Source organism: Eptatretus burgeri, chromosome 11, assembly GCF_056783735.1.
Source record: "Eptatretus burgeri isolate ZD-2024b chromosome 11, Ebu_testis_v1, whole genome shotgun sequence".
Classification (NCBI taxonomy): domain Eukaryota; kingdom Metazoa; phylum Chordata; class Myxini; order Myxiniformes; family Myxinidae; genus Eptatretus; species Eptatretus burgeri.
In genome coordinates, this window is record NC_140971.1 from 96472620 (window position 1) to 96500615 (window position 27996).

A 27996-nucleotide genomic window follows, 5' to 3' on the forward strand; every position below is an offset into this window, starting at 1 on the left:
TGAAGGTTGTTTATTGGGGAGTGTTTAATGAGGGTTTTTTTGATGCACACTATTTTTATATGATTATGGAGTAGGGGCAATAAACTTCCAAAAGAAAGAATCTTAAAAAACATTTCAAAGGCAGGTGAGGTCAGGTCTGAGGTCCCAAAAGGCTTTATGAAGGTACAGCTTGCACACCTTCCAAAAATGTGAGATTTCACTTTCATAAATCGAGGGAGTCTAAGATATGCCGATTTAAAGGGGGAAGAGTAGAGCAGCACATTTAACAATGCATCCATCTTTAAAAGGTCATATCAAGAAGTACACGACATCCGATGTTAAAATATAACGTGGAAAGTTTTTCCAAAACTACTTTTAGAGATGACAAGCTCAAAACTGAAGAATGAATCGAACAAATATCAAACTTGCACAGTAAAAATGTATTGGTTTTTGGGGGTTGAACAGAAGCACAGACATGATGAGAGTGAACATGATCAACATGAAGTATCAAAACTAAAAGGACAATACATTGTGGCAAATTGGCATCACTGTTCTGCAGGTAAAGTGGAATAAATCCTCGGGACGGGTATACTGAAAGTCATTTGAAAAGACATTTTCAAGCAAAGTCACGTCTCTTAATGACTGCAGTTTCAAACGATGAGCTTAACTGGCTTGAAAAACCACATGTTTTTCTACTTTGCTCATGCTGTCTACCATAAATAATAGTGCAAGGTGTTGGGTGTGGAAAGAATAACCGTGAGAAATGGGGATGTGCCACGTAAGACTATTTTAGGTTGAGTCTCAACTCGTTTTTACTTCGTCACCTCATGGATACCATGCGCCAGGTAAGCCACGTTGTTGGATGACACTCCAGCAACCGAAATACGGCCATCGCGAGTCATGTAGATGGAGAAATCTTTTATGATTCGATCAACCTGTGGAGACAGAGGCTCCAAGAGTTTGTTGTTTTCTTTTGAATCAATCCAGTTTATATATATAGATTTTTTTTTTTTTTTTTTTAAGCAAACTGAAATAGGTGCTCATTTGGGGAAGGGAGCAAAAGAAGCGACAGTTACCTGATCTGGTTTTAGACCGGTGAAGCAGAACATTCCGATCTGCTCCGTGATGTGCTTCCAGTCCCGAGATGATCCTTCTTTTCGCAGATTTTGCACCAATTGCTCTCGCATGCCGATGATTCTGTCCGCCATGCCCTTCAACTCCACCAACCTGCACGACAGCACGACGGCTCGCCTCTCAGCACATGTCGCCCGGGTAATGTCCTCAAGCGCTCATCACTGGAATAGGGACAACGGCCGGGTTTACACACCACTGCTGGTGGAGTTCGGGGGTTGTGAGGATCATGCTGGCGATACGAGCGCCATGCAACGGTGGATTTGAGTACATGGGCCGAATGAGGATCTTGAGCTGCGATTCGACGCGTTTCATCTCGTCCGCGTCTGCACATATCATCGTGAAGGCTCCAACGCGTTCACCTGTCACACATACCAACGATCATTTACAAGTGTCATATCACAACGCAAAGAAGCAGGACCTCATGAAAAGTCTGTCTGCAAAAAGTCTATCGATTCTTGGCATCTTGATTGCAAAGCTCATTGTATGGTTGATCCACTTTCTTCTTCTTCCTTTAATGGACTGCAGAAACAAATAAATATTTCTTATTTTTTTTTTAACATTCCTCACAAAAATCCACCAACTGGTTATCCTCCAACTCACATAATTCTTCTAAGCATGGACACTGCATCACACTTGCGCAATGAAACACAAACAAGAAGCTCATGCGAGAGTCAAGAGAACTTAGTGAAATAATTAATCAAAGGATTTAAACACCTGGTTATCACCACATTCAAATACTGAACCTTGTGAGCAATTAATTGGCTGGCCAAAAGTTCTTACCATAGAGGCCCATGTTTTTGGCGTAGGATTGGCAGAGTGCTACATTGTGTCCATTTTCCACAAAGTGGCGCACAGCCCATGCGTCGCGATCACTGTCGCCACTGGCGAAGCCTTGGTATGCCATATCAAAGAACACAAACAGTTGTCTCTTCTGCATGAGAAGGAAAGAGGTGACGTTTCAATTTGAAAATGTCAAAAAGACTATTTAAGTGTGTGAGCAAGAAAACAAAATGTGGAGAAATGCCCTGAGCCCCAAAAAAAAAAAACTGGAAGAATCTTATTGTATTAACATTACAGCACAGGTATCCCTCGGTTTACGTTTTTTCATTACGAGTACGTGCCCGTACGTGCAAAAAAAAAAAAAAAAAAAACTTTCAAACCGCGTGCCAGAAACAACAACCGTTCCTTCGCTCTCCCGTGGCCGTACGTGCTAAAAAAAAATAAAATTTCAAACAACCACACAGCCCGTTTCTTCACTCTCGTAAACGACCACTGGAATGAGGCATTGTGTTTATCTATAAATGCGCATAAGAAATCGAGAAATTATTAGAATACTGTACAGTGTCATCACTCTCCGGAAGTCCGTACGTTGTAACCCATAATGGGAAACGCGGCTGAGGATCTCTTCCCCGTCGGCCACGCCTTCGCAGAAACGTTTCCTGTCATTGGTTTGGTAAATAAATGGCCATAACTTGGGAACCACTTGTCTGATTAATATCAAACCTTGAAAAGGCACATTCTCAGGTCCCAGCAATATTCCTGGCAAGTTTCAATTAGATCGGACCAGCGGTTGTCGAGAAACAGCGGTCACTCGCTCACACACACACACAAACACATTGCTGGAATTATAGACGGACGACAAAACCGACTTTTTACGGCACATTTTTCCGATTTGAATTTGCATTTTTTCATTGCAAGGAAATTCTAATACAGTGTGCGGTACACACAGTTGGGCCCCATGGAGGAAATTTGAAACACTACTCCACTCCTTTAGAGCCACGGTCACAGCCACGCATACGACACGTCAAGCGTCAGTCTACCTTTGTTCGTCATCTTGTGCCTCTCATTGTGAAGTGCTCAGTCATTTAAAAAAGAAATTTTTTTTTTTTTTTTTTTTTAAATCGGCTGTAATGTTGCTCATCCCTGAAGATGTCAAGCAAGAAACCTTCCTCAAGCTCAACTACTGCCACAGGGAAACGTTCTCGCCAGACTATAACACTGTTGTTGGCTTAATGGTTAGGGTGGTGGGCTTTGGATCACAGGGTCCCGAGTTCAATTCCTGCTTGGCTGTTGAATTAATACCAGGTGGGGTTAACTCTGCCTGTCATCCTTCCGAGGTCGGCAAAATGAGTGCCAGCTTGATGGTGTACTGTGTCGGTGTGGCGACCCGTCCAGGATTGTGCCCAATAGCCATGGAGACCGCTTTGGCAGCACTGACGCTCTGAACAGAGTATGGTCCCGATCTCCTCCTCCGATAACACTGGACATGAAGATGGGCATAGTAAAACGTCATGACAAGGGCGAGAAACTCACAATCATTGCCAGTTCGTGTTGAGTACATCCACCTTAAAGAGGTGAAAGATTTCATATTTATTTAGCATCAAGTGGGATTTCATTATGACAAGGTCTTTCAGGTTTTTGTTGGTGTTATTTACCTCCACCACCGAAAGTGAAGGAGGTTATGTTTTCATCCTTTTCTCTCGGTTTGTTTGTTTGTGTGCAGGATATCTCAAAAGGTTGTGGACAGATCCGGATGAAATTTGGTGGACAGATTCGGTGTGTGACAAGGACGAACTGATTAGAGTTTGGTGAACATCCAGATCTGACTACTAGACTTTTTAAAGTGATTCTTCACCATTGAAAGAAACGGCTAAACTAATACATCGCACGATATCTCAGAAAAGTTGTGGACCACGATGAATTGATTCGATTTTGGTGAAGATGCGAGTGCGGATCTGGAGAATTATTTCTCCAGATTATTTAATTTTTAAAGTCATTCTTCACTTTCGATTGGGCCAAAAACGATTATATAGAATGATATTTCAAAAATGTATTGGACCCGATATGTTCTCGTGAATCAGGCATTACGAGGTGGAGGATTGCGCTCTACCGGGTGCCCTTCGAGCTTTAACAGCGTTTACTTTGTGTTATCGTAAAATAAAATATTACGCGAGGGAGGCCGAAAATTTTCGGTCAGGAACACATCCCCTACTTTTGTTTTCAGCCCTGTTTGTCTGCGCATAGGATATCTCAAAAAGTTATGGACAGATTCGGATGAAATTTGGTGGGCAGGTCAGGTGTGTGATGACGAATTGATGAAATTTTGGTGCAGCTCCATAGATTTGGATCCAGATCTGAGAATTAAAAAAATTTTTTTTTTTTTAAGTGATTCTTCACCCTTGAGAGATCAGGCTAAAACAATACATAGCATGATTTTTCATAAAGTTGTGGACAGATAACAAAACTTGGATGAGTTGGATCGGCGACAAGAACAAGCTAATTAAATTTTGGTTAAGATCTCGATGCAGATCCGGCCTATCAGTAGGTACAAAATGTAAATTGTTCATCTTGGTGGAGGTATGCGCACTCCCCCGCGTGCTGTAATAGTTCACCTTTAAAAAAAAAATAATAATAGGAAAAGCATTTTTTTGATTTACATAACGTTGTCCAGGAACACATCCATTTCGTAAATCGAAGGATACCTGCAGTTATACGATACGTTACTGCATTATTAACATTAATTTGCACCACAAGTCAAACTGCATTGTCCTGTCACGACGTGTGAATATGTGATGCACGAGGAAACGAGCCTTGGCAATCTCGCAGATCTCCTTCCACTGTTCCGGACGAGGATCGACGCCCGTGGGGTTGTGAGCACAGGCGTGCAGAAGAATCATACTTTTCTCAGGTATTTTCTGAAAAACCCACAATACGTTTTCAAATTTCAACCTTCCTCCGACAGCACATCCATTCACATAATATTAGTACATCTTACGTCCTCAACGTTCGAGAATAATTCCCCCTCAATGGTCTCCTTTGTTGTGCTATCAAATATAGCCTTGAAAGCTCACTTTCTGGCCCCATCCTCCCCTCACCCCCAATCCCCCTCACCCTCCTCAACAAACCTCCAAAAATTGATTTCCAAGTGTTTGGACATGTAAGCAATTATTTTCTTGTAGCTCCACAATTTTAATCAATTATGTCCATTTGCTCACTGGAAAAATAGTCCTGAAAAAGCCAGGCCAAGCTTTGTGCCTCAAAACTCACCGCAATGTCCTCCAGAGCACCGGCACAGTCAAAGCCGCAGGTACTCGGGTCATAATAACGGTAAGCTTGTACATTCAAACCAGCATCACGCATAATCGGAGTATGGTTACCCCACGAGGGCTTGGGCAAGTACATCGCATTGCTTGCCTTGTGAAACCGGGCCTGGAACACAAACCAAGAAGAGTCTGGCATTACCGGGGAAAGCTTACGGAGAGACGGGCACCGGCGATGGCAATTGTTTTTTTTTTGTTTTTTTTTAAACATTTATCCAGTATGCTTCAAATATTGTAAAATGAGAACAACATTTTCTCACTGCTCCAAATGAAGAGAAAATTGGGGAAAACAAATGTTCGGCAAACATTACGTGGTGTCACGCATTTGATCTGTCATTCCGAAATTCATCTTTGCACGCAAACGCGTCACAATGAGGGAATTTGGATCAGCGACACAAATCGTGATCACACTGTTGTGGCCTAAAGTATTGGCACACTTGCACTTTTTTTTTTTTAAATTTCAAACAAACGATGCAACATTTCTTCCAGAAAAATTGTTGAAATTAAAAAAATATTATGTTATCCACAGATGTATTTATTTATTTGGTTCGCAGTGGAACAAAACAAACAAACAAAAAAGCTGATAAGAATTACTTAATCTTCGCTTATTCCACACAGAAATCATAAAACGGCCCGGACAATATTATTGGCACCTTTTAGAAGTTGTTAGAAATCATTAGATTTCAAGCAGGTGATTCTCCGTAACTTTGGAATTGAACTCACCTGTGGTGAGTTACAGGTACCTGCAATATAAAAAAAAAATCACCCATTCAACCAGTTTGAATAGAGAAAAGGAGTCGTTCTGCTGTTTTGTGTCACTGTGTGTCACGCAATGAGCATGGAGAAAAGAAAGGAAAACAGAGAATTGTCTGAGGTCAGACACAAGATTGTAACCGAGCATGGACAATCTCAAGGCGACAAGTCCATCTCCAGAGACCTTGGCATTCCTGTGTCCACCGTACGCAATGTTATCAGGAAGTTTAACCCTTTGAACCCTGGTGGCCGTTTTACCAGCTGATAGTTGAGTTTCCATCTCCCCAAGAGGCCGGTTTACCGGCCGCTATCGAAACCTCCATGTACCCGAGTGGCCGGATTTTTCTCCAGGGAGCCCAGGGTGGGGGAACGCCATGGATTTCACCACATATGTCTAATTGGACATGTTCCCACGGCCTGGTTGGCCAAACGAGCAGCTGCAAGGGAGGCGGGGCCGGAGGGCCGGTTTTGCCACTGACCAGGCAGGCGGCGCAGTCCTTCACCATGGCTTCGATGTCCCGGTCGATCCCCGGCCACCACATCAAGTACCGGCACCTCCGTTTAAGCTTCTCTATGCCCAAGCGACCTTCATGCGCCATCCCCAAAAGAGGCGCACGCAAAGCCTTGGGACCACAGTGCAGAGCCTATGGGCCACACAGGTGTCATTCCAGCAGGATAGGTCCTCTCACACAAGGTAACAGCATCAGCTCCTCAGGCACATGGGATGGCCATCCAGTCATGATGTAGGTGCAGTGTGTTGAGAGGGTTGAATCCTGTTCAGAGGCCTGCTGGAGCTCCCGTAGGGACACAGTGGCTTGGAAAGAGGCATGAAGCAACTGAATGAGGTCATGCCCCCACTGTCAGAGCAGCTCATAAAGGCTACGGTGTCAACAGAGCGGGAGAGTCGGTCTGCCACCACGTTGTCCCTGCCAGGCGTAAACTGGAGCTGAAAGTTTTACTGATAGAGGCACTCGGACTACCGATGCAGTAGGAGCGGTTTGTGGCCTGTGCCCGAGGTAGACAGCACAGTTGTGAGTGCTTGGTGGTTAGTCTGGAGGGTGAACGCACGGCCATACAAATACATCTGCTACCACTCACACGCCCAGACGCAAGCCAGCGCCCCACATTCACCCACAGACTACCTCTGTTCCATAGCGGTCAGGGCCTGGGAAGCAAAGGCGATGGGCTCCTCCATGCCATCCTGAATCTGCGAAATCACAGCTCCCATAGCAGCGGCCGACGCATCGCATGTGACGAGGTTGGGGCTGGCCAGGTTGAAGTGAGCCAGGATGGGTGATGTGGTAATCTGAGATTTCAAGAGGCAGACAGCCTCAGCGCAGGCCGGTGTCCAAACCCAGGGCTCGTCCTTTCTGAGCAGCTGGCGGAGCGGTGCTCTCGTGGTGGAGTATCGGGGCAGGAACCACAGGTAATATGCCATCACGCCCAGGAAAGAAGCAACGTGGGCTGCTGAGGTGGGCTCTGGAATGCGATGGATTGCCTCGATGGTGGATTGAAGTGGGGAGATGCCTTGAGCCAACAGGCGAGATCCCCTGAACTCAATATCTGGCACAGAAACACACTTTTCACCATTCAAGGAGAGGTTGTGTTTGGGGAGCACTGCAAACACCCTGTGCAGGTACTCATCATGGACAGATCCGTCAGACCCGTGTACGACGATGTCGTCAAGGTAAACGGCCATTCCTGAAATCCCTGCTAGGACAGAGGACGTCACTTCCTGAAAGCAGCTTGGAGCCGAGCCCAAAAGGCATCCTGGTGTAGTGGAACGCTCCAGCATGGGTGACAAACGCAGTCAGGTCCCTTCTATTAAGGTGGAGGGGCACTTGGAGATAGCCCTGGTGAAGGTACAGCTTAGAAAACACCATGGAGCCATAGAACTGGGTGATCAGTTCCTCAGATGTGGGTGGTGGGTATTTGTCTGGGATGACAGCCCTGTTTACTGCACGAAGGTCCACACAGATACACAGTCCTCCCGACTATTTTTTGGTAACCACCAAGGGGCCGCATTGACTGGTTCGATAATCCCAGTACAGTTGTCATAAAGCAGCAGTGCGAACAACCATAAGCTCACAGTGCTGATGTAACATGACAGTCTGCAGATTATAACAACGTCCATAACTCATTTTACTTCTTCCGCTTATGTTTTATGCAAATGAGACATGCTACTCAAAGTGTGGAGAGTCTGCTATTTCTCACTGTGTGTGTGTGTGTGTGTGTGTGTGTGTGTGTGTGTGTGTGTGTGTGTGTGTGTGTGTGTGTGTGTGTGTTTCATATACATACATACATACATACATACATACATACATACATGCACAGTGTCTCGAGAAAGTCTCCACCCCCTTTCAAAATTTTCACCTTTTGTTGCCTTATAACCTGGAATTAAGTTTCATTAAATCAGACTTTTTCCACATCGTCACTCACAACTTCAAATTGAAAAACAAATTCTACAAATGACAGAAAATTAATTAAAAATACAAAACTAGAATATCTTGGTTGGATAAGTGTCCATCCCACTGAGTTAATACTTGGTGGAAGCACCTTTGACAGCAATTACAGCTGGGAGTCTGTTGCGATAGGTCTCCACCAACTTTACACACCTTGATTGGGGAATATTTGCACATTCTTCTGAACAAAACTGTTCAAGCTCAGTTAAGTTGCATGGGGAGCGTTGATGGACAGCAACCTTTAAGTCATGCCACAGATATTTGATTGGATTTTGGCCGGGGTTCTGACTGAGCCACTCAAGGACATTTATCTTTTTCTTCCTGAACCACTGAAGTGTAGCTTTGGCTGTGTACTTCCGGTCGTCGTCATGCTGAAAGGTGAACTTCCGTCCCAATTTCAGCTTTCTTACACAGGACAGCAGGTTTTCCTGAAGGATTTTTCTGTATTTTACTCCATCAATTTTCCCTTCAATCCTGACCAGAGGTCTTTTGAAAGCTCCTTCGTGCTCATGGTTGAGTCTTCGAGGAAATCGACAGGAAAAGCTGATTTTATTCTGAAATAATCAGAATCACTACAATTTAACACAGGTGGAGGCCAATTAACTTGATGTGTGATATTGAAGGTGATTGGTTACACCTGAGCTCGTTTACAATTGCTGTTAGACACTTATCCAACCAAGATATTCTAGTTTTGTATTTTTAATTAATTTTCTGTCATTTGTAGAATTTGTTTTTCAATTTGAAGTTGTGAGTTACAATGTGTAAATAAAGGTGGGAAAAAAAAAGCCTGGTGTAATGCAATTTAATTCCCAGCTGTAAGGCAACAAAAGGTGAAAATTTTGAAAGGGGGTGTAGACTTTCTCGAGACTGTGTATGTACAACGGAAGTACAATCGGCCTGTATCCATTACTGAAAGGAAAGATACAATGACAAGCTGGTAGGCAACATGGGTGGTCGCTACATAACTGCCTACTAGTCATAGTTTTTGACGGATCGGGCTGAAAATTTTTGACAGAGGTTGATTATAGTGCGCATAAAAGCGTGGAAGCCGATTTTTGATTTTCGAAAAAAAAAAATATATATATATATAAATATTTTTCGGATTTTTTCAAAAATTTAAAAGTCCCGTTGAGAGGCAACGGTGGCGTCCATAGCAACGGTGCTCAAAAGCATACAACTAGATCCTGGTATGAACCTACCAGTCAAGTTTCATCAAAATCAGTTGACTCCTCTGGTCTCCAGAGCTGTCCATTACATACATACAGACAGACGGAAAACCTGAGAATAACGTTAGTCTAGCGACCACCCAATAAAAAGAACATGGCTAATTTTCTAACCTCTAACCCTCTGATTATTTGTGGGCTGCTCCAAATCAACTTCTTCTTCAGGCCATGGCAAGTCATGGAAATACATCAATGGTCCCTCCCCATAGCATTACAATGATCCGCCAACGGCATTGATCGACTCGGCCAGTAGCGAAGCGTTGCGAAAGGTCACTCGTTCTTCAGCAAATTGACCAGATACTTACGTGAGATTTCTTTGCCGTCTTGAACCTTATTAGGAATACGTTTAACTTGCTGCGGTTTATCTACGGGACTCCAATCGTTCCACGGGAAGAGTTCAAGATTTCGGTGATTCCAAGACGGAGCGTTTTCTTCCCACTTACATCCGTGTTTAGTACAACAAAGTGACGGATGCGCACACCCTTGAGTTGCGTGTAGGTCGCCAGTCATTGGACTGTCATACTCTCATTCACTGCGGCCGCTCATTGTTGTCAACAGGAATTGATAGGAACACGACACACCTCTCATCCAAGGATATTTCTCATATTTTCGTGAATCCAATTTGCATCCAAGAAAACGATTATGGTTCACCATTAGGAATTGCCCTCAGTTTGACTCTTTTGTTTGGATGCAGAGAATTGTTTAAAAGACCCTTTGAATTAACGATTATGCCCTTGCAACGGCAGGCTAAAAGTGCCCCGATTAGTGAAAGCGAGTCTCTGAAAGCACACACAGCACAAGCACAAAAGGGATAGTTTGTGTTCGAGACAATCAAAAGGTTACATATTGCTAGCTAACAGAGCATATTGCTCGCCAACTTTGCTGTTCAATTAATACCAGGTGGGGTTGACTCTGCCTATCACCCTTCTGAGGTCGGCAAAATGAGTGCCAGCTTGCTGGTATCCTGTTTTCGGAGTGGCGACCCGTCCAGGATTGCGTTCAATAGCCAAGGAGACTGCTTAGGCAGCACCAACGCTCTGCGCAGAGTTTGATCCCTATGGATGGATGGACAAACAGTGTGCGATGATAATACCTTATCTGGATTTAAAATCCAGCTGGATTTAAATTCCAGATAAGCTAAAAATGGTAAGTGCTGCTTCCTTGCTTGATGCTCAGCAGCTAAAAAGGATAGAGCACGAACAAAACCATTGGTTGGCATCCGTAATGTACTGCAGACTTGACGGGGCCAATTGGCCTCCTCCTGCATTGAAGTTCCTTGAAGGGAACTCGCATCTGTGCATCCAGCAGGCCAGCAAGACTGAAACCGTTGGTGGCATGGCCCTTTTCTGAGGCTGAACAAGACATTGAAGATTTCATGACCTCTTTACACTCACTCCCTTTATGCAGTGTTGATTTGAGACAGAACAGCAATGTGTGCGACGATAAAACAAAAGGAAAGGACTTACCAAAAAGGCAGCTCCAATGCGAAGTGCTCCTGTGCCAGAGATTGACTGCACCGTTGTGCTCTGCAATCACACACGAAAGTGAAGCAAGTGAAACCATCAAAGTACACTTAAAAGGAGAGAAAAATTGAATGCAAGTACCTGTACAGGCTTTTGGGCCCACTTATGCATGATGGCAGGCATACCACTTCCCTACATCTGTTGCGATAGTAACAGATACAAATATCTACAAGGGCATCAAACATAATGGACAAAGCTTGGTGGACCACATGACAATTGGGGGCACCTCATGGGGCGGGGCCAAAATGCTACTGTTCTCGCACCTTCGTGCCACGTGGTGATCACAACTACCAAGTTTGGTAAATTTCTGCACAACCCTTCAGGAGGAGTTAGCGTGACAGGAGGACAGAGCCGATTCCAATATCCCCGCAGTTTTTGTCGTTGTTGTTTTTCAAAAAGTGTGGGGATAATAAGTGGTGGTTGTTTGATTGTTAGATAGGACGTTGGAAGTTTTGTTTTCAAACGTACAGCAACCCTCCTAAATCAAAAGCACTTCTCACAAAATAGATACTTTAAAATCAAACGCTTGTCCTTCAAGCCCTGCAAGCTTCCCTCCTTTCATCTCTTCCACAGCCAATTACCACGCTGCCTTTTACGACATATCCCATTATTTTCCTTTGCCTTACTCTGCCATCAGGGAACACCGCGCTGTCTGCTCCGAACGCAAGCTGCGCCGAGGCTCGTGTGAATTCAGCCATGCCTGCAATACCCAGGTACTCCTTGTCCAAATTCTTAGCAATCATTGCTGCTTCTGCCTGTGAACAAACACATCAAAAATAAATTAAGAAATCACATTCCCCGAATTACGAGGCTCCATAAACGAGGGGAAAAAAAAAATTGATGTCAATTTCAAACTTCATTTGTATGGGACACCAGAAGCACTCTCTCCCAAAAATAACAATTTGGAATACAACGACGAGTAGTGATCCTGGATTGAAAAACCTTCAGGAAGTTCCACCTTTTTGACAGAAGGCAGTACATACGGTCGACCAGCATCGTCACGATAAGCACCAACACCGAGGTTCATCTTCTTCGGGTGTTCGTCCCGCTTGAATGCTTCGGTTACTCCCAATATGGGATCTGGTGGTCCGAGTTCCACATTGCTCCACCATGAGCTGGACGGACACACACACACACACACACACACACACACACACACACACACACACACACACACACACACACACACACACACACACACCAATCGAGTCAACATGCTGCTCAGGCATTTACTTTACGAAATGCAAGAATCACTTCCCTCAAATTCCATACGAGCTTTCTACATGTTACATTCATCAATCAATGCAATGAAAACATTCAGACACTATTTGCAAAGTCTCCATATTTTACCAACAATCTATTCATCAATTACGACTGAAAGGGGAACCCCTTCATCCGCAGCCTGATGGAGTACTGCTCCCCCCTTCAAGGTGGTGCTCCTGCCTCACAGCTAGCTCGGCTTCACGCTGCGGAAACCAAGGCTTTTCGGATCATTGTTATCTTCTGCGATGAAGCTGAGTCTTTGGGTATCTCTCTGTCTCTGTCTCTGTCTCTCTCACCGGAGGCAGGTCGTGGTCTTTCCATCTTCTACCGTCTCCTCTCCGGTCTCGTGCCCCCCCCCCACCTTGCTCTGTCTGTGATCTATCCTCCCTATATTTCTGCAGGGCGCTCTCGATCCACCAACCACCAGAGAATACGTTCTAGTAAAACTGCCAAAATCAAGAATCGCTGCTCACCTTCACTCTTTCATTCCTCTTTTCCCCGCCTTGGGAACAAACTCCCACACTCTCTTCAATCCCACTCTTCCCTCCAGGTCTTCAAAACAGCTGTTCACCACCATCTCGTATCATCCCCCATCCAAAAACCACGATCTTTACTACCCCTATTCATCCACCCCAAACCCACCTCCTTAAAATTCCCTGCTTTCCTTCCCGAAAGTTCCTGTAGTGTCCATCTTGTTTACCCCCCTCGCCCCATCCCTCTCCCTTCCACAGATCTCCTCATGTCTCTGTTCCCCACTGTTTTGTGCTTCCCTCCCACCCACCTCTCTTATCTCCTGTCCTGTTATATGTTCTGTGTGTTCTGTGTATATACGACATCAATGGTCGAAAGACCCTAAGTTTACCAGAAATTGGACTAGATTTGTCCAAAACACCAGAGTGTGGATCGGCCGAGAAAATGGTCGCTTTTGTGCTCGGAACACGTTACAGAGCACCGTTACGAACCAACAGAGATGGCTACATCTTGTGGTTATCTGTCACGATCGAGAGAGGATGTCACACCCACGATGAAGCGGAAGGAACAGCCATCGCCCGTAACATAAAAGACACCTGATCAGCCGAAGACGGTGGGACCAAGCTTTCGGTTCCCCGGACCCAATTTTGTCCACGATGTCCGTGTCTGCCCGTGCTGTCAGGTGATGACAGGTATTTCTGCTCGAGCAAAACGTAAACAGATTTATCAATCGACACAAAATCCCTCCCTTATAAACCGTTAGTTGAACGGAAAATCAAACCCTACCGAGCTGAAGTGATCATGTGACCAGCGTTTTCATCTTCACCAACACCTCCACCTTCTTCCTCTGAATCGCTCATGCTCGAAACGATTCAGCTCCACAATCCCACGGAAAGCGTTTCTATCACTAATTATATATCCAACAGTTCCTTCAAAATCACATTGATCAGTTTCAACATTCTGAGAACCTTCAGAGTTGCTGATGATTTTTCCCCCTTCAAATTAGACATGATTAATGATTCTCATTGGTTTTAAGAAGAAGAAAAAAAAAGTTATTTGCGTTTGGGTTCCCCTTTAACAAGACAGGACATTCAAAATGACGTATGAACGCCAATGTAGAACGACACTCGGCAGAACGCGTACGTCCCACCAGGCTGAGCAGGTTCCCATTTGTATCCCACCGATAGGACGGATCTGCATCCGGACCTGAACCAAAAGACAGGAAGGACATACAGGACCACGTGTTACACCACTCAACATAAGGACAAGGACATGAAGGACATACAGGACCACGTGTTACACCACTCAACATAAGGACAAGGACATGAAGGACATTCAGGACCACGTGTTACACCAGAGTCATCCCACCTCATATCACCGGAAGCCTCCCAGTTGACCCCCTTAGATTTACTTTAATTTTTTATTTAAAATAGATTTAAAATAGTTAGATTAAATAGTTCCCTTAGAACTTTAAACCTTAGATTTAAAATAGTTCCCAGGTATCAAAATGAAGCTGCGTAAAATTTTAGGTCCGTAGATGCGGTCAACTCCGAGATATTGAGGGTTGAAAATGTGGTTGTGGCCCTATTTTTATGGTCTTTGCGAGCATCACAAAATGAACGGCTACTTTTAAACTCCCACAACTTTTTAAATATTAATGCTAGAGCCTTGAAATTTTCAGAGATTATTCTTCTCTAACTGCTCTGTAAGAAACAAACATAAAACGGAGTATACCTCTATTAAATTTTATGACCTGATCAGTTGAAATCCAGAAAAAAAAATGTTGGGTTTTGTATGAAGACTCAACTTTGAGACCCCATATATTTTTATTGACCCATCCCAGAAGCTTGAAATTTTTTCATGTAATAACTGTATGGTAGTGGTATTCAAATACATGTTTACTTTTCTTAATCAGTCATATATAATACAGTCATGATCCCTCAAAAATTGAAAATTTTCATTTTTCCCTAAAATTCAGGTGAGGATTGCAAATATATGACAAGGTATACCACTTCAAATTGTTCACCATTGGAAAGAGCATATTAAAGTTTACAAAAGTGTCAATTATCAAAGTGGTATATTTAAAAAATATATATTTTCTATTTTTTTTTAAAAACTTGGGTAGACATTCCAGATGTGGGGCAGAAAGGTGCAATTCAAGGTGGCGTCCAAGATGGTCGCCGCGTCATTATAACCAGTATAACTCCATGTGGAATTGTCCTAGAGTGATAAATTTTGTGTCTTTACCTAGGTTTTTGGGGTCAAGGAATCCATTAAAATCATTTGCAGGGTTAAAAAAGTACGGGCTCACGGTGAAATCCAAAATGGCCACCATTATGGCCGCCGCGTCCTTTCATCTCGCCTGTCAGGGTTCAGAATTGAGGTATAGGAATAAATTTGGTGTCTTTATATGGGTTTTAGGGCTCAAGCATTTCACTCAAACGAATAAATTTGCATAAAAAAAACAATGGATCATTGTTAATTTCAGTACATGGGCTCTAATTGATTATCCAACAATTCGTAAAATGATGCAACTGGATAAGAGAGAGTGCCTGAGAAGTTGACTGGTGTCTAGTCACATTTCATTCGTAACAGATAAACCAATATTTACCTCTCTTTTTCAGGCATTGAATGAAATGGAAGGGATTCCACTGGATAGGCGCCGCTCAGAATTCGCTGATGTCGACATCAAGAAGTGTATTATTTGTCAGATTGACACCAAAGAATCAACATGCAGCAACGCAGAGGCTCGGATGAAAGTCCAAGAGGCTGCTAGAATACGTAACGACTTGGTTGCAAGGAGGCTAGAGCAAGTCGATCATGAACATTTTGTCTATCATGTGAACAACAAATGTTATAAATCGTACACCCTCAAAAAAGACACCGATTAAACTTGAAGAAGAGCCGTCCAAAGCGGTGGAAGAGCCGGAAGAACCGGAAGGAGTTGACTGGTCCCAAACCCATCTGTGAGCCGAGCAACCCGAGCCAGAATTGCACCACGAGCTCCTCCATCTACTGATATACCGGCTTCTGAAAGGAAATGTACGGTGTGTGCCAATGTAAAGATAAAAGGAGACCGACATAAATTCAGGATTTGTGAAGATGTACGCGCAGAAAAGTTACTAAAGCCTGTGGTATTCTTTCAAGATGAAGTATACTATCGGACAAGTGACCTGCAAGATGTCCACTCCGTCTTTGGGTCAGATATATATTGTCACAAAAACTGCATCCGAAATTATCTTATTAGGTACGACGGTACGAAAAGTAAATGTGACGCACCATTCCAATAGTTTAGCAAAAAAAATTAATGTTTTGCAAGGTTGTTAGAGAACATTGATTTCGCATTGAAAGGTGGACAAGGTTTCGCCTTAAGCGACCTCCGTAACAATGTTCATGGATTCAGCGATTCCCAGGAAACGTTTTCGAACAGAGACATTCGACTTTTTCTTGAAAGTCACTACTATGGCCAAGACTTGAACATTTCCAGGCCGACAGAAGCAAATAAGTGTGCCATGGTTTTCTTAAACGCCAGTCCTGCAGACATGGCTGACGTCATTCGGTCAAGCAATCCCATCACTCAATGCGCATCAACTATTAGGCATGCTCTTTTGGACTTTAATTTTGATTTGCAAGACAAGTTTTGCGATTCCGTTGATCCGTTGATCCAGAGAAATTCACCACTGCCGCAATTTGATAATTTTGATCACGAGGAGGCGACGCTATCGGGTCTGGGTGGTACTCATGACACCGTTTCGGTTTTATATCAGGACAAATCAGATGGTGTTCAAAGGAAGCCACGAATTTCGGAAACTGGTGTAGTTCATGGTCCAAAGTCATTTCAGAAGACGCTAAAATGTCAAGAGCTAAAGGACTTCTTCAAACCAACAAAGAAGGGAGAGATACCCAGTGACTATTTAGTAAGTAACTCGACATTAAGTGAAGGATGTAGTACGGAAGGAAAAGATCTTGCTTGGTCACGAGCCCGGATGAATTTGTCAAATATAGAAGAAGGCTAAATCAAACAGGACTGCGACGAACAACAAATGCCATGCTGGAGTGCCTTCGACTCAGTTGTCACTGATGAGAAACTTCCTGAAAGAATCGTAGGCTTCTTGCCAATTCTACCACACCCGGTCACAGAATACAACAAAGTGTATACCGCTCTTAAAAATTTTCAGAACGTCTTGGGACAGCTAAGTCAGAACCACTTGGCTATAGCATGCGATGAAGGTGTCTCCAGAATCGCATGATAGATCATGTTGTGGCGCCAAGGAGAATTCAAGGACTTGACTCTTTGCCTAGGATCGTTTCATTTACTTAAGATTTACCTTGGTTGCATAGGAAAGTATCTTCATGGTAGTGGTGCTGAGAGTATATGGATTGAAAATGAAATATTTGGTCCAAATACGACCCAGGCCGTCTTGGGAGGTTCACATTATGTTCGATCTCGAGAAGGCACGACTCTCCTTTCAGAGGCTATGGAGAGACTCCAATGGAGTGCATTCTTTGAGAAGCATGGCGTAGAGAAATATGTGGAAGCCGCTCGAGTTGCTTAGAGAAATTAAGCAAGAGGTGTCTGCAAAGAATAAGTCGAGAAGTAAGGAGCTCCTTAACTCTTTCCTTGGACTATCGAGAGACCTGTTCGAGGATTTCGAGGAGTTTAAAAGGGAAACAAAGGCAGAAAGCAAAACATTCTTCTACTGGGTTCGGTTTATTGAAATGGTTCGGTTTGCACATGACCTTGTGAGGGCTGACAGAGAAGGCGACTGGCATCTGCGCCTGCAATCGGTTGAAGCAGTATTGCCATATTTCGCGGTCTTTGACTCTATCAACTATCTGCGGTGGTGTTCTCTCTACCTGGAGGACATGAAAAAACTACCAGAGAACGCACCAGTTGTCCATGACAATTTCATGGCTGGGTGTTTTGTAGTGAAACGTTCTTCCATCGCATTCTCTGCTGTTGCTGCCGACATGTGTCTGGAACAGACAATCAACCGCTCATCTAAGACAAGTGGGGGAAGCATTGGCAATACGAAACGGAAAGAATTCGTAACAAGATGGAACATCATTCACCATGAATTGATGGCGGTAAATCAAACCTTTCGTGAAGTCACAGGTGCACAGTTGAACAATACAGAACTTACTGTCAATCATTCATCCAGTCGTCGGCAAACACAAGAAAATGAATGCAAAGTAGACAAGATGATCGCGTACATCTTGAACTATGAAAAAAATCGATCCGAGGTAAAGCAAACAACTCAACTGAAACTGCATAACTTTCTCACCAGAGCTATCATGCCAGACGAGATTCAAGATAGTCTATTGTCTGTTCAAGAAACCGGTCTGAATTGAGACAACACGTTCAGAAAGGAGCGCCTGGTGGAGAAGACAAAACGAATGAGTGACACAATCAACAGGAACAATGTTAAGACGTTCGCAAGTGCCGAGGGAAAGAAAGCATCAGCCCCAAAAAGGAAACAGAAGCAGGGATAAGAAGGAGTTAGGTTTTGCGCAGAAGCAACTGGACATTGCCAGGGTCCGTGGGTATGATGCCCAAGAGGTTTTCACGTATGATCTGGTCAAAACTAGTTACTTATTTAGTGATGAGGATGGACTCATGAAAAAAAAAAAACCGATAAAACATGAGCTTGTGAAAGAACTTGAATCAAATATTACAGCAGGTGAGTACATAGCTCCTACGCATTGGACGGATATGCCAACCGGATACATTGTCGACGTTATGGCTTATGTGCGAAAGCTGAAAACTTCCTTCATGAACACCTTCGGTCAATTGTGCAAGCAATTGCTGAGCATGATCCTTGGGGTTTGCAAAAAATGCTTCCCGTATTGACTTAATCTTCGATTCGTACGTGGAAGGATCAGTGAAAGAAAGTGAACGACTCAGACGAACTCAGAAACCCCCCAGTCTTGTACAGTAACATCACACGAGAAAGCAAGTTACCAAGAGATATGGATAGTTTCTGGTCATCTGCAGCAAACAAAGCCAAACTAGAACAGCTCATGAAAGTATGGCTGATTGGACACTTTACTGCAGAATCCGTAGATGTTCACATTGTAGAGAGTCGGATAGTGGGAGACGAAACCTCAACACAAACCCAGTCGATCAGGAATGGGATAGCAAGCCAACACCCAGAACTGGACTTGGACCATGAAGAGGCTGATATCCGTATCATCCCACATGCTTTTCATGCCGTCAGAAGTAATTGCACACGGATTGTAATTCTCTCTAGCGATGCTGAAGTGTTCGTAGTTGCAATGTATTTCTATCATATTTTCGCAGCAAATGGACTCCATGAACTTTGGCTCAGAGGGGGAGTTGGAGGCAGGACAAGATTTATCCCTCTCCATGTAATAGCTGACAAGGTTGGAAGACCAATGTGTGAAGTCCTTCCCGCGATGCATGCACTAACTGGCTCTGACATTACTAGCAAATTTGGCACAAAAGCTGCTGGTATCAAGGCAGAACCTGTTCTGTACCGAAAGGACTTTGGAAGGGCACAGACGAATGTGCAGGACTGTGTGCACAATGCCGAGAAATACCTGGTCCAAGTGTTAAAAGGAGGAAATTGTGAAGACCCTTCAATCCCGGCCAAGAATTGAGGCTAGTCAACTGAGGATACTCGAATGTGCGGTTTATATGGGACACACGCATGCGGAAAGTGGTGCCGGACTCGAACCAACAGTGGTCAAACCTCAGAATCACACACACTCTGAAGAATCATTCTCCAAAATGCATATATATAAAACCTATTACAGGGCGGAGAAAATAATACAAAGAAGAAACAATTTGGCAAGTCGGCTTTCCACCCCTCCCTACGGCCCTCGGGTGAATCAGCCAGAACAAAGTTCTCCAGCCGTTTGTTGACACTCCGCGCTGGAATAAACAATAGCCTGCAGAAGCGCTCTGGCAAAAGGTTTGGAGACACAATTTGAAGCAGCCAGGACAATGGTTTGAATCCAGGCACCTGGTTAATGCAATTACTGAATGGTTAAATGAGTTAAATGTTTAAATCTGGACAATATGTGGCCACCACCTGATATGGATACCTGATAGAAATCATGGCATTGAAACGATGGATTGTTTACGTTGCAACATGAACCATCACAGAAAGTCGATGACAATTATTGACCTTCCCCCAACCAGCTATGCTACGGAAGGTCATATTCATAGGGCATTATATATGACTTATATGCAAGTCAAGTGTTTCGGAGATTTTTCGCTAAACCCACAAGACTATGGGTTTATGATGGAAAACGAATGTCTCGTAACAGTGAAATACCATCGTAATTCGTCTGAAGAAGTAGCTTTAAAATGTAACTGTGTGAAATGTGCCACTCGCTTCTGTCCTTGTAGACAAAGAAAAGTTCGATGCTGCATATTCTGTAAATGCCAGGCAAACAATCAGAGCAGCCAATGCAAAAACCCTAATGGGGTTATTCCAACTAAGCACTTCTAAGTGCTTTATAAGCAACGTAATAGTCGGAGGTTTGATGCCCACTGTCTACCAAACTGATCGAGTTCTTTAAACAGTTTTGGATTCATGAATTATGTGTACTGCATTGTGCATGGTAAATAACGGTGCTCGGGATTTATTCGTATAAATTTAAATGTTACTAAAGTCTCATTCAATGTAAAACACGTTTCTTATTTATTCCACGTATAGTCCTGAGGGGGGTCCTGTGTGCAATCATATGTCCCCTAATTTCGACTCTTGATCCTTGTAGGGGACTTGTGTCCTGGTCAATTAGAGCCCCTGTACTGGAATTAACAATTATCCATTGTTGCTTCTGCAAATTGATTGGTCTGAGTGAAATCCTTGACCCCTAAAACCCATATTAGAACACAATTTTATTCTTCGAGCTCAAGTCCCCTACAAGGATCAAGAGTCAAAATTCGGGGACATATGATTGCACACAGGACCCCCCTCAGCCCCCGGACTACTGTGTTAACAACAGTTTTTAAAAATATAGAAAATATATATTTTTAAATATACCACTTTGATATTTGACACTTTTGTACTCTTGAATCTGCTCTTTCCAATGGTGAACAATTTGAAGTGGTATACCATGTCATATATTTAACAATCCTCACCTGAATTTCAGGGGAAAATGAAAAATTTCAATTTTTGAGGGATCATGACTGTATTATATTTGACTGATTAAGAAAAGTAAACATGTATTTGAATACCACTACCATACAGTTATTACATGAAAAAATTTCAAGCTTCTGGGATGGGTTAATAAAAATATATGGGCTCTCAAAGTTGGATCTTCATACAAAACCAACATTTATTTTCTGGATTTAAACTGATCAGGTCATAAAATTTAACAGAGGTATACTCAGTTTTATGTTTCTTTCCTACAGAGCAGTTATAGAAGAATAATCTCTGAAAATTTCAAGGCTCTAGCATTAATATTAAAAAAAGTTGTGGGAGATTAAAAGTAGCCGTTCATTTTGTGATGCTCGCAACGACCATAAAAATAGGGCCACAACCACATTTTCAACCCTCAATATCTCTGAGTTGACCGCATCTATGGACCTAAAATTTTACGCAGCTTCATTTTGATACCTGGGAACTATTTTATGAAAGTTTAAAGGAAATCTGAGGGGGTCAACTGGGAACATTTTCTTAAATTTGGTGATTTCAGGATTTGCTTTGGGAGGTCCTGAAGAGTTGTGGCGGGCCTTCAAGACCACCGTCCTTGACATCAAGGACAAGGACATGAAGGACATACAGGACCACATGTTATACCATTCAACACAAGGACATGAAGGACATACAGAACCACGTGTCATGCCACTCAACATAAAGACAAGGACATGAAGGACATACAGGACCACATGTTATACCATTCAACACAAGGACAAGGACATGAAGGACATACAGAACCACGTGTCATGCCACTCAACATAAAGACAAGGACATGAAGGACATACAGGACCACGTGTCATGCCAGGTCAGGCCATGTCATGGTGTCAGGTCAGGCCAGATTAGATCTGTGACTTGCCACACGTATCATGTAAACCTGTACTAACCTGATCCATGGTCGGGTTGTCAGTGACTAAACCTTCTCCCCGACCATGTTTTTTGGTGAGGAGGGTGTTTGGATATGGACACCCAGCAGGATTAAAAACAAAACCTGTCAAATGGCGGAGGAGCTCCTTGTGAGCCAACGGCCATCCATATCTAGTGCCCAACTGTGTCTGCGGATGTACTCCCACAGTTGGGTTACTTCTGATTAGGAAGTTGGTGGCAGGATTTGCACTCCAGCTACCGTAAAACCCTTCATACCACAAAACACAAAACTGTAAAGAAAATTGAAAGCCCACTCTGTGGGAGTACCTCCTGTGCAGCTTCCCTTCACAAGGCAACTCACCGGATGACGGGATTGGGGAAAATCCTTCGGGACCCCCACTCTTTGATGATAGGAGGGAAACCACGGGGTAACATTCCCGGGTCAGATTGCGGGAGAGTGTGTCGTAGTGGTGCTGAGGTGTCGTCTACGAGACGGTGGTCTCCTTGGGTTAACCTGAGGCTGTCCCTTTGGGTGGGTGCCTGGAATGTCCTATCTCCAAGAGAGGATGATCACCTGTCTCTGTTATCATCTGAGCTCAAGTGTTTGAACATCGGTATTGCAGCACTCTCTGAGGTTCGGAGACCGGATTGCGCGAGATCATGGTGGGTGGTAACACCTACTATTGGTCTGGTCACTCTGATGGTTACCATTCCCAAGGAGTTGCTGTGGCTGTGTCCAATAAGATGACTCCAATGATAATTGTGGTAACACCGGTCAACGAGCGTATTATGAGACAAAGGATTCGTCACTCCTTGGGTGTCATTTCCCTGGTCTCCATTGATGCTCTGAGTGAAGCGAGCGATCTCACCGTGAAGGACGCATTCTACGCCACGCTCGAGTCTGTGTTTGATCAGTGCCCCAGACGAGATACACTTATAGTCTTGGGGGATTTCAATGCATCGAATGGAACTGAAAGGGATGGTTACGAGATGTGTGTTGGTCCCCATGGGTCAGGAACTATGAACCAGAATAACACTAAGTTCCTTGACTTTGCAAGAAGTCATGGACTTAGGGTGGCCAGTTCATGGTTTCAGCGCCCACAAGCTCATCACTGGACTTGGTATTCCAACGCTGGCGGTGTGGCAAAGGAGATTGACCATGTCCTTGTTGATGGTCGCTGGAGGATGATCCAGAACTGCAGGGTCTACCAGAGTGCTCAGTTCCTCAATACTGACCACCGGCTTGTTGTAGCAACTCTGAAGTTGCACCTTAAATCCAGGAGAATGGTACCATCCCAGCCTAGGCTGGATGTTGGCAAGCTCAAAGATGAGAGGGTAGCTGAGGAGTTGAGAACAGGCTGAGTGGATATTTGAGGAGTCTGGGTGCTTTGGGAGGTCCTGAAGAGTTGTGGAGTGCCTTCAAGACCAACGTCCTTGATGTTGCCGGTGGATGTCTTGGAACTCACCATCGGGCAAAGAAGAATTTTGTCTCTCAAGGGACACTGGATACCATTTACCAGAGTCGCAGGGCCAGGCTGAATGGCAGAGCTGAGCTGTTCAGGGAGCTGAGGCATAAAATTGTACGCGTGCCAAGGGTGGACAAGGAGGCCTATGTGCGAGGAATCTGTGAGGGGGTAGAGCATCACCTGTGGTCAAGGGATTCTCGCCCTGCTTCCAGGGGAATTCGCGCATTGCGTTCATCCAAGCCCATCCCTTGGTGTACTGCAGTGAGAGCAGAGGGTGGTAGTCTCTTGACAGAGGAGTTCGAAGTGAAGGCCCGCTGGGACGGTTACTTTGAGCGGTTGTACCAGGCTGATCCACCAGCTGTCGAGTTGCACATCAGGGGTGTTACAATTCCTGTTGATGACCCTCCAATCTGCTGTGGTCCACCTTCGCTTGTGGAAACACAGGCTACGGTGAACCGGTTGAAATGGGGTAAAGTTCCAGGGATCTGTGGCATCCATGCTGAACTTCTCAAGGCTGGTAGAAATGCTGTGCAGCATGCTGTGCACGGACGTCCACGAAATGCTGTGCGTGAGTGCACACTCGTGTCGTTGCATGCAGTTCTGTGCTCTGCCTGGAACACAGGCATCATCCCAACTGACTGAAAGAGGGGCCTTGTTGTCCTTCTCTGGAAAGGGAAGGGTGATCCCCAAGACTGCGACAACTACCGAGGGGTGACGCTGCTCTCAGTGCCGGGCAAGGTCTTTGCTCAGATAATTCTTGATAGGGTTTGCCACCGTCTGCTTGAGCACCAGCGTCCAGAGCAGTCAGGCTTTTCACCAAAGAGGTCAACGATTGACCTTATCCTTGCTCTTCGGTTCTTCACCGAATGCAGACGAGAGTTTCGGCAGGGGCTGCTTGCAGCCTATGTTGATCTCTGTAAAGTGTTCAATTCAGTGAATCGGGATGTCCTCTGGAGGATTCTTGGTCTTCTTCGTGGGGTGCCACCAATACTGATCAATCTGATGTCTGAAGTCTACTCTGGTACTGAGACTGCTGCGAGATGTGGTGGTACCATCTCCGACTTATTTCCAGTTGTCACTGGAGTTCGTCAGGGGTGTGTCCTGGCCCCCACACTTTTCAGCACTTGTATGGACTGGATTCTTGGGAGGATGTCGGGGAGATCAAGCTGCGGTGCATCCTTTGGGAATGTCAAGATCTCTGATCTTGATTTCGCAGATGATGCGGTCATCTTTGCGGAGACTTTAGATATCCTTTTGGGGGCCCTCGAGGTGCTGAATGAGGAGTCGGAGCCACTGGGATTACGGGTTTCCTGGGTCAAAACTAAGATCCAGGCTTACAATGACATCTTGGATGTCGCTGTCCTGTATGTGCCCGTTTGTGGTGAGCATGTTGAGGTAGTGGAAAGATTCACTTCACAGGTGGGGAAAAGAGGAGCGAATGAGTGGAGATGAGCAGTGATCCTGGATTGAGGTTGTTTCACCAGAAAGGGGTTGAAGGTGGACCGTGTGTATTTTGCAGAAACCTGAGGGGGCTGTTGGGGGGAGGGGAAGGGGGACAAAGCACAGAAAAAGCAGAAGGTACAAGACCAGATTTGGTCGTACAAGACAGAGAGGCCACTGATCTGCATAGTCCGTGAGCGTGAATGAGGAGTCGGAGCCACTGGGATTACGGGTTTCCTGGGTCAAAACTAAGATCCAGGCTTTCAATGACATGTTGGATGCTGGTGTCTTGTCTGTACCTGTTTGTAGTGAGGATGTTGATGTCACAAAGAGGTTCACTGAGGTTGGCAGTGATATTCATGTCTCTGCCATCTGTGAGCCTGAGGTCAACAGACGTCTGGGTCAGGCCTGGGGAGTCATGGATTCACTTGATCATGGGGTGTGGCGCTGCCGGTATCTGTGCGGGAGGAAAAAAGTCCGAGTCTTCAGGTCCTTGGTGCTTCCAGTCTTGCTCTATGGATGCGAGACTTGGATTCTGACCAGGAATCTGAGACAGAGACTTCATTCCTTTGGTACCAGGTCTCTTCGGAGAATCCTTGGCTATCGCTGGTCAGACTTTGTGTCCAACGAGCGGTTGCTGAGAGAGACTCAAATGAGATTTGTTACCTGCATTGTCTGTGAGTGTCAGCTGCAGCTGTAGGACATGTGGCTCATTTTCCTGACGCTGATCCTGCTCACCAGATTCTCTCAGCGAGGGAGACTCATGAGTGGAGGAGGCCAATAGGCCGACCACGTGCATCATGGTTGCAGCAGGTTGATTGGAATTTCAAGCAGATGGGGATGAGCCACACATCTGCCTGGGGGATGGCCAGAGAGAGGCCCCCTGGAGTACCGGTGGAAACTGGATGCAGCGACGTGCTGCTCTGGCGCATGCTCCCATACCTGACCTGACCTGACCTGTCATGCCACTCACCATGAGGACAATTACATGAAGGACATACAGGACTACGTGTTATACTGTTGCGAATTTGGAAGCTTACTGCACACAACAGAAAGGTTCTATAAATCAGCTATATCCGTAAGTATGTGTTTCTAGTTAGGGTCCCGTCCTATGTTTAATGGGTGATTAATTGCACGTGCGCTGTGAGTTATTTTGATAGTTTGGATTTAAATTACCAACAACCACAACGACGACACCTGCCCTCGCTTCCTTCCACCATCATCCACCGGCACCATTGCACGTGTGCATGTCAGCACGTACGTGGGTGGAGTCCAGTGTGCGAGGCGGGGTTTCTCTGGACGTTGGTGTGCTGGTTTCGCCTCAAATATGGGCACAAGCGTTACGCTCTGGCTTTGCCACAAATATGGGCATAGAGCGTTCTCTCTGCCCAATGAGGGAGTGCGAGCGTGGGATAAGAGAAGCGCGCGTGGGCCAAACGAGAGTAGAGTTGTTGAGAGTTGTCTTCTGGTCTTCGGGCGTCTGGTGGTCTTCTGAAGCCAGTCGTCGCCTTCCTGGGGTCCCTCCAACAGAGCGTCTTCTCTTGTGGCCTGTGTGCCTGCGAGCCTGTCCCGTGAGGATCGCCTGCCTGGGCTTGGAGCGGCATTGTGTGGTGGGTTCGAGTCCTGCCACACCGGATCATTGAAGACCGCACGAGGTGGGAAGGTCCAAGAATAGGCTCTGACCTCCAGCTTGCCTTTCCTCGAGCTGGAGGCCTCCAATAAAGACCTGACGGCTCCGTTTCTTTTTGGGTGTACGTGTGTGTGTGTTTGTGGTGTCAGTCTACCAAGTAAAACTGTAAAAGTGCTTGTACAAAAATTGCTATTCCTTCAGTATTTGGTTAACTCTGCCTTGTTGCATGTTCCCCTGCCAATTATAAATAAATATCCCTTTTGTTAAATGTTCCAGCTCATCTCTGAGTTTATTTCATTGACTTGGCACGGTGTGTGTATTGAGGAATAGCGAGGCTGTAAATTGTTCATTTGGTCCGACGGGCCTTGGTAATCTCCACTCGGGTTACACACGGTTCGGGCTCGGTAACGGCTCGTTCCGCTCGAGGTCCGTCGAGGGTGTGAATTCCCCGGTAGCTTTGTCCGCGTGGGCAATTAGGTATCTTGAAGTTTGGAAATTGACCCTACCCCACGCGGTCGAATAAGGGACCCGTGCCTTTCGGACTTATCCAAAAAGCACGACCGCAATTTCGGTGTGTTCGGCGGAGCCGACTCTACTGCTCCCTCGAGCGGTCATGCTCGCCACCGATATCTGGCACCATAACAATACCACTCAACATAAGGACAAGGACTTGCAGGACCACATGTTATACTACTCAACATAAGGACAATTACATGAAGGACATACAGGACCCATGAAGGATGGTGTCCCTCATTACACCTCCAGAGCTCGAGAGTAAAGATCGATTTGACCTTTCAAAGATAAACCCAAAAATAGACAACTCAGCAGCAGGAATGTGTTTGTGACTGTGACACACACACACAGCTGCTGTGGTGGTGGTGGTGGTTACTACGAATGTATCGCCAAGATATCGGAGGTCATCATGACCTTTCCAAATGACCTTTGATGCGTCGCGCGTCATCACGTCGTCACGCACGTCATCACGTCGTCACGCACGTCGTCACGCCTCACCGATCATTAGGTTGATCGACTACTTGTTCGAGCCATTTTGATGACACATCTAACAGTAATTACACCAACGGGTGTGGAAGTTCTCACTCGAATAATTCAATGTGAATCACGTGGCGTCCTTGATTCACGTTTATCGGTTACAATGAAGTTTAGTAAAACCGGGACGATCAGTAATTAAACCAGAAGGCTCACCTCGCTCTCAGGGCGATGCTGGGACGGCGAGGGAGCAGAATGGCGGGAATAGAAGCGCGACAGAGCAGAGCCATGGCGAAATGTACGGGCGTGAAGAATGGAGCCGAGAGGGAGGTGGGAGAAAGGGCGAAGAGAAGGAAGAGGAAGAGGAAGAAGGAAAAAGAAGAAGAAGAAGAAGAATACTGTCCGTGACGACACTTCAAACGTGAACGGAAAATCGAAGGCGTTTCTCACACACGACTATAAAAAGGTAGTTTCCGTCACGTGACGGACAAATTCATTAAGCCCAGCGTAACAAATTGTCGATATTG

At 45.0% G+C, this 27996-nt stretch overlaps 1 protein-coding gene across 1 annotated transcript; it reads right to left on the reverse strand.

The window, feature by feature from the left end:
- Positions 1-130: 130 nt before the first annotated feature.
- On the reverse strand, positions 131-27988 carry GOT2 (glutamic-oxaloacetic transaminase 2). Its single transcript, XM_085847526.1, has 10 exons — positions 27686-27988; positions 12133-12289; positions 11801-11929; positions 11118-11177; positions 5161-5322; positions 4704-4808; positions 1894-2044; positions 1307-1472; positions 1056-1206; positions 131-914 (listed from the first exon to the last, which is right to left on the reverse strand). Exons 1-10 carry the CDS (start codon positions 27757-27759, stop codon positions 792-794), a joined length of 1278 nt encoding a protein of 425 aa, XP_085703652.1. The 5' UTR covers positions 27760-27988; the 3' UTR covers positions 131-791.
- Between the last annotated feature and the right edge of the window lie 8 nt (positions 27989-27996).

Coding starts and splice junctions, on each gene's coding strand:
- GOT2 (XM_085847526.1), bottom strand. CDS start 27,759: ATGGCTCTGCTCTGTCGCGCTTCTATTCCCGCCATTCTGCTCCCTCGC. Junction 5,323..11,117: donor GCATTGGAGCTGCCTTTTTG/GTAAGTCCTTTC, acceptor TTTGTGTTCCAG/GCCCGGTTTCACAAGGCAAG. Junction 915..1,055: donor CCGGTCTAAAACCAGATCAG/GTAACTGTCGCT, acceptor CTGTCTCCACAG/GTTGATCGAATCATAAAAGA.